Source organism: Cyprinus carpio, chromosome B13 (assembly GCF_018340385.1).
Source record: "Cyprinus carpio isolate SPL01 chromosome B13, ASM1834038v1, whole genome shotgun sequence".
Lineage (NCBI taxonomy): Eukaryota > Metazoa > Chordata > Actinopteri > Cypriniformes > Cyprinidae > Cyprinus > Cyprinus carpio.
The window spans coordinates 1,794,700-1,809,396 of record NC_056609.1 but is presented as its reverse complement, the minus strand read 5'-3'; the positions used below and the strand labels follow the sequence as shown (position 1 = coordinate 1,809,396).

The window sequence follows — 14,697 nt, the reverse complement described above, 5'->3', positions numbered from 1 at the left end:
AATGCAACTAGGCACACTCACCTCTCCTGGGCGGCTGCACCAGGTATGTTGTGTCATTAATGACTAGCTTAAAGCTGTCCATAAGTAAAATGTCAATTCCTGTTGAGGATGCTATTCTTGCTCCATCTATAGAGAGAGAGAAGGAGGGAAATTAGAGGAACACAATCCTCTCACTGAAACGGTTATGTAATACAAGAGCCAATCTCAATGCATATCACAAAGGTTTCCTGCTCTGCGTTAGTATGCACATCGGGAAAAGAGGCATTTTCCAATCTGAGGTGAAACAGAGAGAGGTAAAGACAGGCGAGAGAAAGCTCAAGTGCCTCTCACACGGGAATAATAGAGCTTGAAACAGAGCAGATGTGCAGTTTGCACAGAGTACAAATGATTCTTGCTCCTCAATTAGATTAGAAGATGTACTATCACTTAAACATGTCAGAGAAAGCCACACGCTCATCTGCGATTTGTGGATTAAACTACAAAAGAATTTGCTAATAACTTAAATTTGAATTTAATTTTGCCCCTAGAGCTGAGAACAATGACTGTGTTTGAATGTGCAATGCTACACTGACTACTCTTAAAGGGATAGCTCACCAAAAAATGAAAACTCTGTTATCATTGTGTTATTTGTATACTACCGTTGGGGTCACATGAAACAGAAATCATTACAGCGCGACATTTTGTGGTGCTTTATTTGTATGAATTCCATTCCACTTTCATTCATTCATGGAGAAAATAATTAAGAATGGCATGGGTGGTGTAATTGATTACAACTGTCATGTAAACACCATAAATATCTGGGAAAGCTTCAGCAAAAGGTTAAACCAAAACTGTTTTCTAGATTTGGCTTGTGATTTCAGAGATCTTGTGTTGTGCTCTACCTGTAGAGTAGATGGCGACTCTATCGATGCCCCTGTCCTCCGCCTGCAGCTGCTGAAGGAGAACACCCACCGTGTCGCTCAAGGGTTTGAGGGTGAACTGGCAGCGCTCTCGTCGGGACGGCAGACGTACGGAGATCACCGGCAAGCCGTTCTGATACACCACTGTAACGTCTGCAGACACAGAAATGGCCATTAGATGTATAGTAACCAAATTAGCTCTGTATGTGGACAGTGAATGGGTAGACTACCAGCAGGGGGCAGTATTGTAATGACAATATGCAGGGCCCTGTTGAATGATGGGAGAAATCATCAAACTACTGCAGCATTAGAACTGTCCAGTCTGAGTTATGAATGCTCTCTCGAGCGAACGACAGACTGGCCACCGTGGAGTCAGTGGACATCACTGTACATCACATTTTAGTGTTAGTGGTGCTTCCAGCTGTCCCGTAGATGGTACAGCTCTGGTCCAGAACGCTTTGTATGCTGCATAACCAAGGGGCTTGCAGCGTCCCATTTATAAACTGCCTCATTACTGCAGTTGTTATGTTTAATGAGTCTGAGGGTGACCGTGATGCTCTGCAGTGAGGTCTGATATCTGGATGATAAAGACTGATGTGATGGGGTGATGGACCTAACTCTATTTACCCACATTTCCAGTGACTTTAGAGCTGAAAGATGATAACTTTAACTATTGACTTATGAGTTTTAAGAACCTATTTTAATATCAAAGCATTCTGATCCATGCCACCAAAAGCCATTTTTGAGATTTAAATACATAACGAATAAACTTCAAAGCAATTAATTCAAACATATGCTATATACCCTCAGAGTTTTGCTGTGCTGAAAATACAGAGAGAATCAGACACTCATCATGAGCTGTGCTTGGAGTCACTTCAACAGTATTTCACCATTTCATTTAATAAAACTATTGACACTCAAAATGTCTCTTCTACAAGCTGCAAAAATAGTCTGGTTTAAGAAATGATGACACGAATATATATTATTATTGTACATCAGTACAACTCACTTCTCAAATTAATGATAACAATCATAAAAAGAGTTTAGTGAAATACTATTTTTAAGGAATGTCCCAATATCACACTATTTGTCATCCATGTTTTAATTTAAATTGTAAACCAAAAATGGAAAGGAATTGTTTACATTTCATTGTATTTCATGAAATTCATTTTAAAAGACGAATTGAAAAAAAAAATAACATTTTGCAATCTATATATATATATATATATATATATATATATATATATATATATATATATATAAAGCATTTCATAAAAGGATATTTGTGTTACAATTTTCATAAATTATTCAACTGTTAAAGAATAATGAAATCACTTAATTATACATCTTTTTGTATTATAAAAATTTTATTTAACTGTTAAAGGAATCCAGAAAAACATAATTTGGGACAAAAAAAAAACAACAACCTTAAATCAAATTAACTTTAATACTGGAAGACTGATTGATTTAAGCAAATTGCTTCATTCAAATGTTTTATTTCAATGATCACCCAAGATCCTTTCTGTTTTATTAGTTACATTGACAGCATGTGTTGTAGTAAGATGCTATTAATTGAGGTTAATACCGACTCTAATTGAGATCATGCTGCACCAATTTTTGATGTTATGTAATTAAAAAGACATTGCAATGCCAAGGTCATGGTTCAATTCCCAGGGAAAGCAAGGAATGACCAAATGTGAACCTCAAATGCAGCGAACGTCACTTCAGATAAACGTAAATGTAAATACAATCCTGGAGCATGATCCACTGGAAATTGCTTTAGTCTTAATGGCTTTTAAGGGTTAGCTTACTAGCTACCTAATGTTAGTTAATGTAGGATATTGTAGTATTAAAGCAGAAAATCCAGATTCAAAACTTTCAATTAATACAGTTAAGTATGATACACTAAGGATGTCAAGAACATATTCTTATATTTTTGTCTTTTCATCCAGATTTTCAAATATTTACTTCAAACCAAATGTTTGTTGTGTATACTGTATGGTTGGGTTCAAGGCTTTGAATGCTTAAATAAACATTTTCTGACAATGCCTTTGGAGAAAACTGGATCAAAAACATGCTTCTGAGGAAGGTATTCATGGCAGAGCCCTACTTTGTAAGCCAATTCAATGATGCATGTGTGCATGCAAGTATTTGCATGTGTTGAAATAAAGAGAGCATGAACCTGATCGCTCACCTTCTGTAGCAGCGGGTGAACACAGTAGTCTTTGACCCTGCCATGAGGGGGAGCCCTTCCAGCCCTACAACGAAAAAAGAGAGAGAACATTGAATCTTATTAAGCATTACAGCTACACAAACACATTGATATGAAACTTCTTGCACAATTGAGTCTGTTTAAATGGTTGCAGACATTCCCCATTTGTCCAGGCTTGTCTGACTGCAGAGCGTGAGATACTGTATGATGGCACTGAGATCACAGATGGGCTTTTTTCATTTTGAGTAGTTGATGTATGTGTTCATGTGATCTATAACAATCCTTTAGGGGATAAACGGAAAGGTTTTGTCTTCACAATATGATGGGGGTTGGCACTGAGCAACACACACTGATATTGAACATAAACACAAAGACAGGAAGCACTGAATCATGGAAAAGGAGATTGTCTATATAATATATTTAGCACTGACTAAAAACAGGTGCCATGAAGAACAAAGATGACTGAGGTTCATACTACTAATGAATGAAATAGCAACATGACTCAAAACTCAAAAATAGTTCACCCAAAAATGGAAACTCTGTCATTGTTTACTCTCCTTCATGTCATTCCAAACATGACTTTCTTCTTCTGTAAAAAACATATGGCAAATATGAAGAAAACTGAAGAATATCCAGGTCACACATTTTCAGTATAATGGGAGTAAATGGGGACTGGGGATGTAAACCTCCCATATGGCAAAAAAAAAAAAAAAAAAAAAAAAAAAAAAATCAATAAAAGTTGACACTGTGCACTATAAATCCAAGTCTTCTGACAATATACGATAGCATTTTCATTAACAGTCATCATTCACGTTTTGATATCCACCTTTACTTTTATCGCCTCATTGAGGAGAGTTTATGGAGGATGTCAGAATCATGAATAAATTGACATTTAAGTCAGATCTTTTCAATTAATCAACTGATCCAGTTCACAAAACTGGTTTGAACAACTCATTCACAAATTAAACTTATCCCTAGTCCTAATCCTTAATAAAAGAGGGACCAGGATATTCTTCAAAAATGTATTTCTTTTTCCATTTGTGTTTCACCAAAAAATTCCATAGGAGTTTATAACGGCATGAACGTGAATAAATGATACCAGAATATATTATAAGGGAAACTATCCCTTTAAAGGTGCAATGATATTTACAGTAGCTTGGCTAAATTTAGCTGGAATCCAGTCATTTTTAATAGGAAACTGCACGGTTGGGTGTTTCTTGTAAGGGGCGAAAATTTTCAAACTGGTAATGCAAATTCAGCGCATGGACCAACAGGAAGGTGCTAGGTTTGAAAATGACTTCTGTGTGAGCAGTGTCTGCACTACACTATCGACAATGAAGATTTTTTTGTCAAAAAGTTTGGTAATGTGATTGCATCTTAAGGCATATGAACTTTATAAACACTTTTTACACACAAAAAAAAGTATGCAAATGAGAGGTTGACAGAAAAACATGCGGAGAGTAAAACCCAGAAGGATGTCTCGTCAGTTGGGCGTTTCTGAATCGAAAGGCAGCCAGAAGGGAACCACATGTTTTAAATCCAGGGAAAATACATCACATTTTCCACTGCGCCTCTGGAGAGCACAATCACCACAAAGAGAGACAAACATAGGGAAAGAGAGAGCAGAGAGAGGGGGTTGTGTCCAAACTGAATGGAGATTACGAGCACACATACACACACACACACACACACACACACACACACACACACACATACACACACACAGGCAAACATACTTAATCTTTCTCACATCAGAATATACAGAGAGAGAGTTTGCAGAGTTATCAACAGCAGCAGAAGCGTATTTGGGTGTAGAATGCCCAGAGATTTGCAGTGTGGTCATTCCAGGTCTGATCCAGACTCTTCTGTCAGCGTGTTTCACAGGCAGCTCCATGTCTTCCTGAAATAGAGCTCTCAATGTTTCCACCCACGCATCATGCATCTACACACTGACTCTCCTCCCACACACACACTGCTCCACTAACCTGACAGCACTCCAAAATACTCCACAGCATTTACACACACAGCTGATTTACTCGCATTGTGTCTTTTGTGGTGCAGCAGTCAAAGCTCAAGGCTTGTAATGGGACGGTTGCTGGTTCAAATAAGGAACTGGTGAAGAACAAGTCATGAACTACAGGCACTTTGTTTTCCAGGTGGACTGCTCCTGTAGTAAATTTGCTTTGGCTAAAAGTGACTGTTTACATCTGTGAGTGAAGTTCTCTTTCCACTCCTACTGTAAGCAAATGACTCACTGTACTGTAGCACCATGACCTAGATGCTTACGTGTAAAACACGAGGGGCCAGCCGCCGGTTTTACCAGCTGTTCACAAGTTACAACTTAGCCTAGTTTTGATGTATTATTAAATATTTGTGTGCCTTTTATTTTGAGAGGACAGTGGAGAGATGACAGGAGAGTATTGGGTGGAGGAAGGGGAGCGGGATCAGCAAAGGACCTCGAGGTGGGATTCGAACTTGGGTCACTGTGAGCGCAGTTCACACACTAACCATAAGGCTACTGGCGACGACAATATTAAACATTTTTGCATTGCACAGGTAAACTTATTTAAAACATTTGGAAGCCCGGTACCGCCACTGAAGAAAAAAAAATAAAAAGGTTAAAATTCTGACTTTTTTTTCAAAGAATTGTAGAGAATATTCAAACATCCCTGAAATCTGAAGGGCAAGTGTGAAGGCTTTCCTGCTGGAAAATTGAAAAATACCTCCTTATAGTAGCTGGAAGAAAGTTTCTAGCTAGTCAGAACTGGTTCAAGCTGGTTTAGGAGGATGATCAGCTGGACTAACAGATGTTTGCAAACAACAGGCTGAAGTGGCTGAACAGCTTGAACAGTGTAATTTACTCACCTACACATTGTTCTGAACCTTCAAGACGTTATTCTGCCGAACGCAAAGGACGAATCTATGAAGAATACCCTGGCCACTTACAATTGAAAGTGAATGGGAACTGGGGCTATGAAGCTCCAAAATTATATATATGTATAAAAATCATAAAATGTGGGAAAAACACTGATTTGAATTGATCTAATTGAGTCACATCCAATGACAGTACAGTGCAGGCACTGGGACACCCTGCAACTGATGAAGGTCCATTTAAAGTGTTTACTGCTGCAGTGGGAAGTAGAAGTCATAGGTCCATCTGATCTGAAGCCCTATCCGTCATCACAAACACAGCGTTTGATTGCCACATGTCAATTAAACACCACAGACACAAAGCCAGTGCCAATCGGTGTTCTTCGACACACAAGAACTGGCAGCACAGAGGTGTAAAGGAGTTTAATTAGTGAATGTACTGAGCCTAAGGGGAAAAAAAAGAGACAACTGGAGGTCACTGCAGTTCTCTGACAGCAGTTTAAGTGCAGATTTCAGACGAGAACTGTCATTAATTAGTAATGAAGAGATAACGAACCAATCCCTCCACAGAGGGTGATGTCTGCTTTCATTATTACGACTGAAAATGTGGTGAGGCGTCAAGGGCATTAGACAAGAACAACAGTCTTCAGATTTACCCAAACACACAAAGTGAAGTCTGAGATTCATACAAAACAGACGGATGCATTCTGCACATAAAAATGGCAAGAGCCAGCTGAAATCGCCTGATCCAATCTGATAGACCTAGAGTCTATGCAGTTTCTGGAAGTCAAGGTGAACTGGCTTTTAACAGCCTGTCAGGAAACAATGTTCCCAGGCCGCCACAATGAGAGCTTCTGGAGAAGAGCTAGCAGCTAGCTTTGCCCTAGTATACAAGGTGAATCTTTTTTTAAATCATACTTATTTAAAACACTCCTGCCATTCATGTAACCCGTTATCATCACGTAAAAAGCAATAACATATTATCCTTACACATTTGAATCATTACCATATTACCAAAAGTTCTTACACTCTATTTTACGTTGTCCTTGTTATAGTGTAATTACACATTTAAGTACTGATTAAGACTAATTTACAACATGTACTTACTACTGTATATGGTTGAGGTTAGAATGAGAGTTTGGTTTAGAGTTAGTTGCATAGTTATGCATAATTTATTATTATTACTATAGCAAGTACATGTAATGTGTGTAAAAAAAGGACACCATAAAATAAAGTGTAACCATTTTTACACATTTTTCAAGGTTAAAAACAAAAATCTACTTAATGTACTTTTCACATTTTTATATACAGTATATACACATTTATATGTTTAATATACCTGTTTTATGTTGTTGTTTTCTTTTTGACTCTATTAGACATTTTACAACCAGAATGACCTTTGCCTTTTCATAAACAGATTCAATTATCCAATGTTTATTATTAAGATATTTATTGACCTTGACATACAACTGGGGTCCTCACTATAATATCATTTCCTGTTTTAGTTCTTTTTTTCTGCATGTATCTGAGATCTGCCTGGAAACTGGATTTGAGTAGGAACGCCCACTAGAAACCATCAGCAGAGCAAGCTGATGAACTCCAGATACTTACGGAAGAGAGATAAAGAAATTGAGAAAGCAATTTGTCACTTTGTGACTACAGGAGCTTGTGCTGTTGCTTGCTTTATTTCTGTAGAACTAGTTCAGTAGCTGTTAATGGCGAGGAGCTGCACATTGTTGTTGCTAAAGTAAGACTGATGGGTTGTTGTTCGTGTAGAGCAGGAGATCCTGCAATACATTAAGCACACAAACCTTCGAATCAATCATCCACTTAATACAAGAGGCACAAAATGCTTTTAATCAAACATTGACTGACTATTTAACAATTAGCACCGACACAGAACCATCAGCCCTTGTGTAAAGACCAAGTGGCAACCTCCCGCTCTCTCTCGTGAAGCCAATAAGGAAGTGACTACAACTGTTATTCATCAACTGGCCGCTAGAGGCCCAACTTTACAGCAATAAAAAACACTGCCGTCGAGCTAGGTGGGCATGGCTTCAGCGTCCAGCTCCCGCCTTTTTGCCCATTTTGCCCTTTTGCTCATTTTCGCTGATCCGGGAGTGTTGCGCGGTGATGGCGACGGCCACCTCTGCCTACTCTGAGCTTCAAAAACGTTCTTCAGAAAACTACGGGTGACATCACGGACACTACGTCCATGTTTTCATACAGTCTATGGTAAAGACCTGTGAATCTATTTATCTATACAAATCCACTGAGCAGGGAAACCAACAGGGTACAAAACATAACATTAAGGTTCTCTCTCAGTTTTGACTTGTACCATATTATCTTACTTACTGTCTTGTCAAACGATGTGTCTATAATACAGGTCTGAACAGAGGATTTAATTTTTTTTTTTTTTTTTTTTTTGGTGGCATGCATAGTTCAGATTTCTACTTGCCTTGCCCACATTTTCACTATAGCCCCAAAATATGAAGTTACATTCTTTATATTTAGAATTACAATTGAGGTGCATATTTTTCAGTTAATATTTATTTTACAATAATAAAAAATATATATATATTATCATGCATTAAAAAAAAACTACGCATATCACACAAATAAATGTATAATTTCAATGTTAAGTTGACTTACAAAGAAAACTTGCAATAATAGTGATTATAGAGATTAATAATAATGCAATAATAGTGATTATGCAGTAATATTATTATTTTTTTATTATTTTATGATTATGCAATATAATATTATTTATATGTGATATGCAGAATAAGCCATTAGTACAGTATGTGCTTTATAAGTACTATATTCTGGAACAGCCAATATTCTGGTAATATGCAGGCTAATAAGCAGTGAATTAACAGTGAGAACAAGTCATCAAAATAAAGTGTTATCATAATTATAAAAAAAAAAACTGTATGTGTGTTACCAATAAAGCGCTGACCCAACGAGACACCAAAGCACAGGTCTCAGGCTATCCTTACTCTTGAGCCCTGCTGTACATCCCATGTTACATTTACAGGATAAAGTTCATCTGTGATCAACTCCACACTTCTCTGTGCTGTTCTTTCCTTCTCAGTCAGCTGTCAACAACATTGACTTCATTGCTGTCTTCACCAGTCAGTCAGACTCACAGCTCTAGACTCATTGGCTCTAACTGAGACTAGGATCCATGCAGATAACACTGCAGCTCTGTCCACTTAATAAACATTATAACAGCATAAAAATACTACTAAAATAACACTGCTGACAGTCAAACAATCTGGCTGAGACCAAGCACTTCAGCAGAATATCCCATATCAGTGACTCACAGTGGACACACACACACACACACACACACACACACACACACACACACACACACACACACACACACACACACTCAGCAGTGTGTGTACTCTCTTAATGCACTTGTAATAGTTAGTCAGCGTGAAGTGAAGCCCAAACTGCGATTAGATTAGTGCCTTGATCAGATGCTGCAGTAAGACGCATTACAATCATAACAGTAACACCCACACACTCGCACTGCTTTACGATTTGTCAGCACTAAAGACCACCACCACTGTTCTCAATCAGGTCCTCCTTTCATCACAGGGAATAACATGAAGCACTCTTCTGCAGCAAGACCAAGAACAGGTTCTTCAGAACTAGTACCACTGGTGATCCTAAATGCCTGCAATTCCTCTGATGTTGTGGATACACTGTAAAAAATATATTTTTTTTTAAGTTTTAAATGAAACAAAGGTCACACTTTATTTTAAGATCCATTTCTCACTATTAACAAGCCATTAACTATGACTTTTGCCTCAAAAAGCTACTAATTTGCTGCTTATCAATAGTTAGTAAGGTAGTTGTTAAAGTGCCAATATTGTGCCATTTTTACAGTCCTAATATTGTTTTGGGAGTCTCCTACAATAGGATTACATGCATACAAGGTCAATATATGTATTTAATGTCACCTCATTTTCCAGTGATTTTCAAACGATTCATTTGAAGCAGTTCAAAGATTCAGTCTCTCTAAACCCCTCCTTTTCATGAGCCTGCTCTGCTCTGATTGGTCAGATGGCCTAGTCTGTTGTGATTAGTCTACAGCGTACAGTGCGTGTCAGAAACGATATGCCTATTTCAATTGTTATGTATTTTGAACGTTCGATAGAACATATAAACATCTATTATTTATCACACTTGCATGTTGTGATTCAATGGAGCAGCTGGTGTAAATAAACAGCATATTGATCCATCTTTCAACAGCAAGTGTTTTGTGAATCCCGTGTTGAACTCCCCGAGTTTAGAGAAGCAGTCATCAGTAGAATGACGTGTTTGTGGGTGTGGTCAAGTTGTTCGTGGTCAGCCAATGTAGAACATAAGCGTGCATAATGCAAATGTGTTACTCCATGATGTGTAGCCATCATAGAAGTGGAATTCGAATTACTAACGACTCCTTTAGGCTGTTCAGAGTTGATTCTCTATTTGGGGAGACAATAACTTTATTTATCATGCACTTTCAGCTTTACAACTTTGCAGATCGTTTGTATTCACATACAGCTACATTAAAAAACTGCACGAAAGGCAATATTGGAAATGGCATAAAGGGACACTTTAAGTTTAGGTATTGGGTAGGATTAGGGATGTAGAATACGGTCATGCAAAATAAATAGTAAATGATAAACAGTCAATATGTTAATAATAGTCATGCTAATAAGCAACTAGTTAATAGTGAAATTGGTCCCTATTCCAAAACATTATTAAATACTACTTTAATCTTTCTACTTCATAATTTCACGTTTAATTCAATGTGTTGATTGCTGTTTGTTTGTAATTAATTGTAGCAATTTCTGAGTGAAAATTGTACAATTATTTTCTCTTGCAAAGTTGCAATTAAAACAAAGATTATTAAATACAGTTTAATTCTCTCTACTTAATTTCATTTTTAATTTGATGCATTTATTGCTGACGGACAATTGTTCATATAACCTTTTTTCAGTGTAGAACACAAACACTGAGCGTGTTTTTGCACCGCTGAATTTACAGGGTCAAAGCAAAAGATCTGAGTCGTCAGCTCTCAGTATGAACTGAATGACAACCCTGCTGCCATCGTTCTGCACTGTAAGGAATCAACGAACCCTGTGTTGGATAGTTATTAGAGAAGAACAGCTTGTGTGGGATTAAATGAATAGCACTGCATTAACAGTGCTGTGGCTAGTGTGTTGAACACAGCACTCAGTGTGTAGCAGGGCTGTAGTGAAGACGGGGAACCTGAAACCCCTCCCGTCCCCTCTACACGCTCACACAGCAGCTGAAATATTCAACAGAGGGCTGGTCAATAGCACAGCACCCGGAGAATCAATGTCATTTAGGCAGACGGAAAAGGAGAGAACGTGAGACAGCCAAAGGCTGAAAAATGAAGTGGAGTTGAGGGGCTATTAATACAGGACTTGTTTTTTAGCATCTTATGCCATGAGTGCGTGGTCTTGGCGTTTAACCCTTTAACGTTTTTGGTCTTATTGTGAACGATTCATTGGTGCACCCTGACATCTTTATCATCTTAACAGCTTGCTCTACCACTAAAATGATTTTACTTTTTGGCTGATGTTACCACTTACTCTTATTTTTCAATCCTTTCCACAACCTTTCTATTCTCTCAATCCTGATATGTAATGGCCACTTACATACTGTAAAATACAAAGTTCAGTAACCCTGACCTCACTTGCCAACTTTCTACCATGTAGTTTTTATGCATATTTTGCATGAAAAATGCTAAATGAAAACTACAAGATGTGAATAAAATGCCCAAAACGTATCCACTCTCTCTGCACATGAGTGACAATGGAAACATATTTAATGAATAGATTCGTACATGCACATCAACAAAAGTAATATAACTGAATAATTCAATCAGAGAACAACATATTGAACAAACACACACTTGTATTAAATATCATTATGGGCACATTCCATAGATGTAATGTTTTTTATACTATACAAACTGTATTTTCTATTCCTAAACCTACCCCTCACACAAAACTTTCTGCATTTTTACATAAAAAAAAAAAAAAAAAAAAAAAAAGCAAAATCATTGTGTAATTTATAAGCTTGTTTCCTACTGTTGACCAAAAAACTGTTGCCACAAGGTCAAAATTATTAGTAATGCTATCCTTGTGGGGACATTTGGTCCCCATAACGTAGGGAATACCAGATACACACACAAACATGGAATTCTGGGGATGTTTTTATTGTAATTTATAAGATGACTTTCCTTTTTTATTTCCACAAACTGTGAATTAAATATTTTATTTTAAAATGTCGCATTCGATCTGTTACAGTAAGGAAATTAATGTTATTACTGCACCATTTTACAGTCTTTTATGGATAAAATTCACAACATCTACAAGTTCTATTTCTAATTTTCATAAATTTCTGCAAAAGTGACAATTTCATTTTTACAAATTGTTTTTGCGCACCATTGCATTGCATATTCCGCACCAATTAAATTTGCTTCGTGGATGCTTGTTTGTCTAAATGGAAGTCAGATCTCTGTAACCATATTTCTACATTTAGTGATGAGCATACTAGAACAATTAATGCTGTAAGAAAGGATCAACTCCCTATAAAATTCAATCATTTTGAAATTAAATGTTCAATAAAGATATATGGGTATGGTTTCCCAGTATCCACAAACAATCCATTTCAAGTTGAATGTAAAAGTAGTTTAAATCCTGATGACTGGAATCAGATGAAAGGATTTCTGGGGGAACACGTTTGAGAGAGCGTGCACATGGGAAATCTGCAGCAGCACAGAGAGAGAGAGAGACTGCAAGAAACGCTGATTACTGCAGGGGTGGAATCCCTTGCCTGGTAAGGAGGGTTACCCCTCACCTCGCCTCTCGCTGGCATCCCCCTCCCTCCCTCATTCGCTCTGAATCTTAGTGTTTCCCTGTTTGATATGCTATAACGCCCCCGCTACCCCCGCACTGCACCGAAACAGCTCAGCAGAACGCCCTTCACACTGCATGCGTATGCACGTGCACGTAAGGACTTCCACACAGGATGTGGCTAGTACATAACACAAGCTGTGTTAATAAAACACCTTAACACGTCTACAGGCACACACTCCCCAATCAATGCGCGCTGCAGCACTTTGTAGTATTACTGCAGACACACAACCATCTGGGTGTTTCGCAACAATAGCCACACATATTTCACTGATTGGTGATCTTTATGGACACGTCCATTAAGAGCATGAGATGGGATACAGCCCCCCAGACACCATTCGCTCAGCAGTGAATGCATGTGCATAAAGCCACAAATATTTGGGTAAGGCGCCCATTGATTTCTGTTCTTATATTAAGCTAATGATTTTACATCATTCTACTACCCCTTACAGTCTTATTTTTAATTAATTAAAACCTTTCACACTTTGAGATGCACTAATATTATATGGCCGAGAAGGACTTATATATATTTCTCCTTTTGTGGCCTGAAAATGAAAGGTCATTCATCAATAACAACACTAGGGTGAGTAATAATGACTGAATTTTCATTTCGGAGGAATAGAATAGTATAGAATAGAATAGAATAATAATTATAATAACTGTGCTATGTTTAATAATAATAAATAAATTAACACTTGTAGACAGAAAGTCACAATAACAAGCAAGTCAGTTTTGTAATATGATGTTGGAATTAAAAGAAATACAATTCTATAATGACAACTCTTAGAAGATTTTAGCATGGTAATGTATATGACTAGGGCTGCCCTCGACTAAAGATTTTTCTGGTTGACCAGTAGTCGTTCATTTTAAGCATTAGTTGACTAATAGTCGCAAGTTTATTAATAAACCATATAAATCATAATAATGAGCCTTTAATTGCCTACATAGCCTAATAAGTGCTCAAGCTTGCTATAGCGCACCAGCAGATATAATAATTATGAATGTGTGGGGAAAAACAGCAAGTAGACTGCATTAATGTTAAATCATTTATTGATAAACTATTCCTTGTTTTTTTTCGACTTAAGAGATGAAGTCGGCAACACTGACTTGTCATCTCCGCAGTAGTGATGCACACATTTATTCATATTTCATATGGATTACATAATCTGAGAATATTTTTTTTCTATTTGAATTGTTTCATTTAGAAGTAGAAATTTCACTCTCTATAGATATATTTTTCATGTCTGTAATGGCAAGTATACACGGAGTTTCGAAGTGACACGCTCAGGTTCACAGAGACCGAGACGGCAGAAAGCGCATCCTGTTTGCTTTCATTATTTTACAAAAGCGCAACGTTTATTTGTTATTGTGAGTGCACACAAATAAACGTAGAGTCTTTATGGATCTTTATGGAAAAATTTATTACTTTTATCTGTATGAGCAAAAATGGCGAGTAAGTGACCAAACCGGCATCTCCATCTGTCATGCAGTGAGCATTACGGTTCACTTGACCGCACATTTTTCTAGGATAACATTATATTGAGCGTCATGTAAAGTTGCTACTACATACATCTTTCAGATGAAAAGCCATATTTGAGGTCATTGAATGATAGGTGAGTGTTTGGATGTCCTGCCTGCTGTATTAACACATAGACCAGCCATTAACGATCTGTCCATCACTTCGTCATGCACTTTGTGTGGATTTTTTTTTTCTGCGACTAAGCGGCTAAAATAATTTTGGTTGACCAAGCCTCTTCTCATCAATTAA

At 37.4% G+C, this 14,697-nt stretch overlaps 1 protein-coding gene across 2 annotated transcripts in view; it reads right to left on the bottom strand.

The window, feature by feature from the left end:
- The window catches only part of mcu (mitochondrial calcium uniporter), a 64,575-nt gene that overhangs the window by 6,739 nt on the left and 43,139 nt on the right, over nucleotides 1-14,697 (bottom strand). For both annotated transcript variants that reach the window (XM_042736230.1, XM_042736231.1), the window contains 3 exons: nucleotides 3,094-3,157; nucleotides 882-1,052; nucleotides 22-126 (listed from right to left, as the gene is read on the bottom strand). In XM_042736230.1, coding sequence (XP_042592164.1) covers nucleotides 22-126; nucleotides 882-1,052; nucleotides 3,094-3,157 — 340 coding nt within the window. The remainder of the gene's footprint in view (nucleotides 1-21; nucleotides 127-881; nucleotides 1,053-3,093; nucleotides 3,158-14,697) is intronic.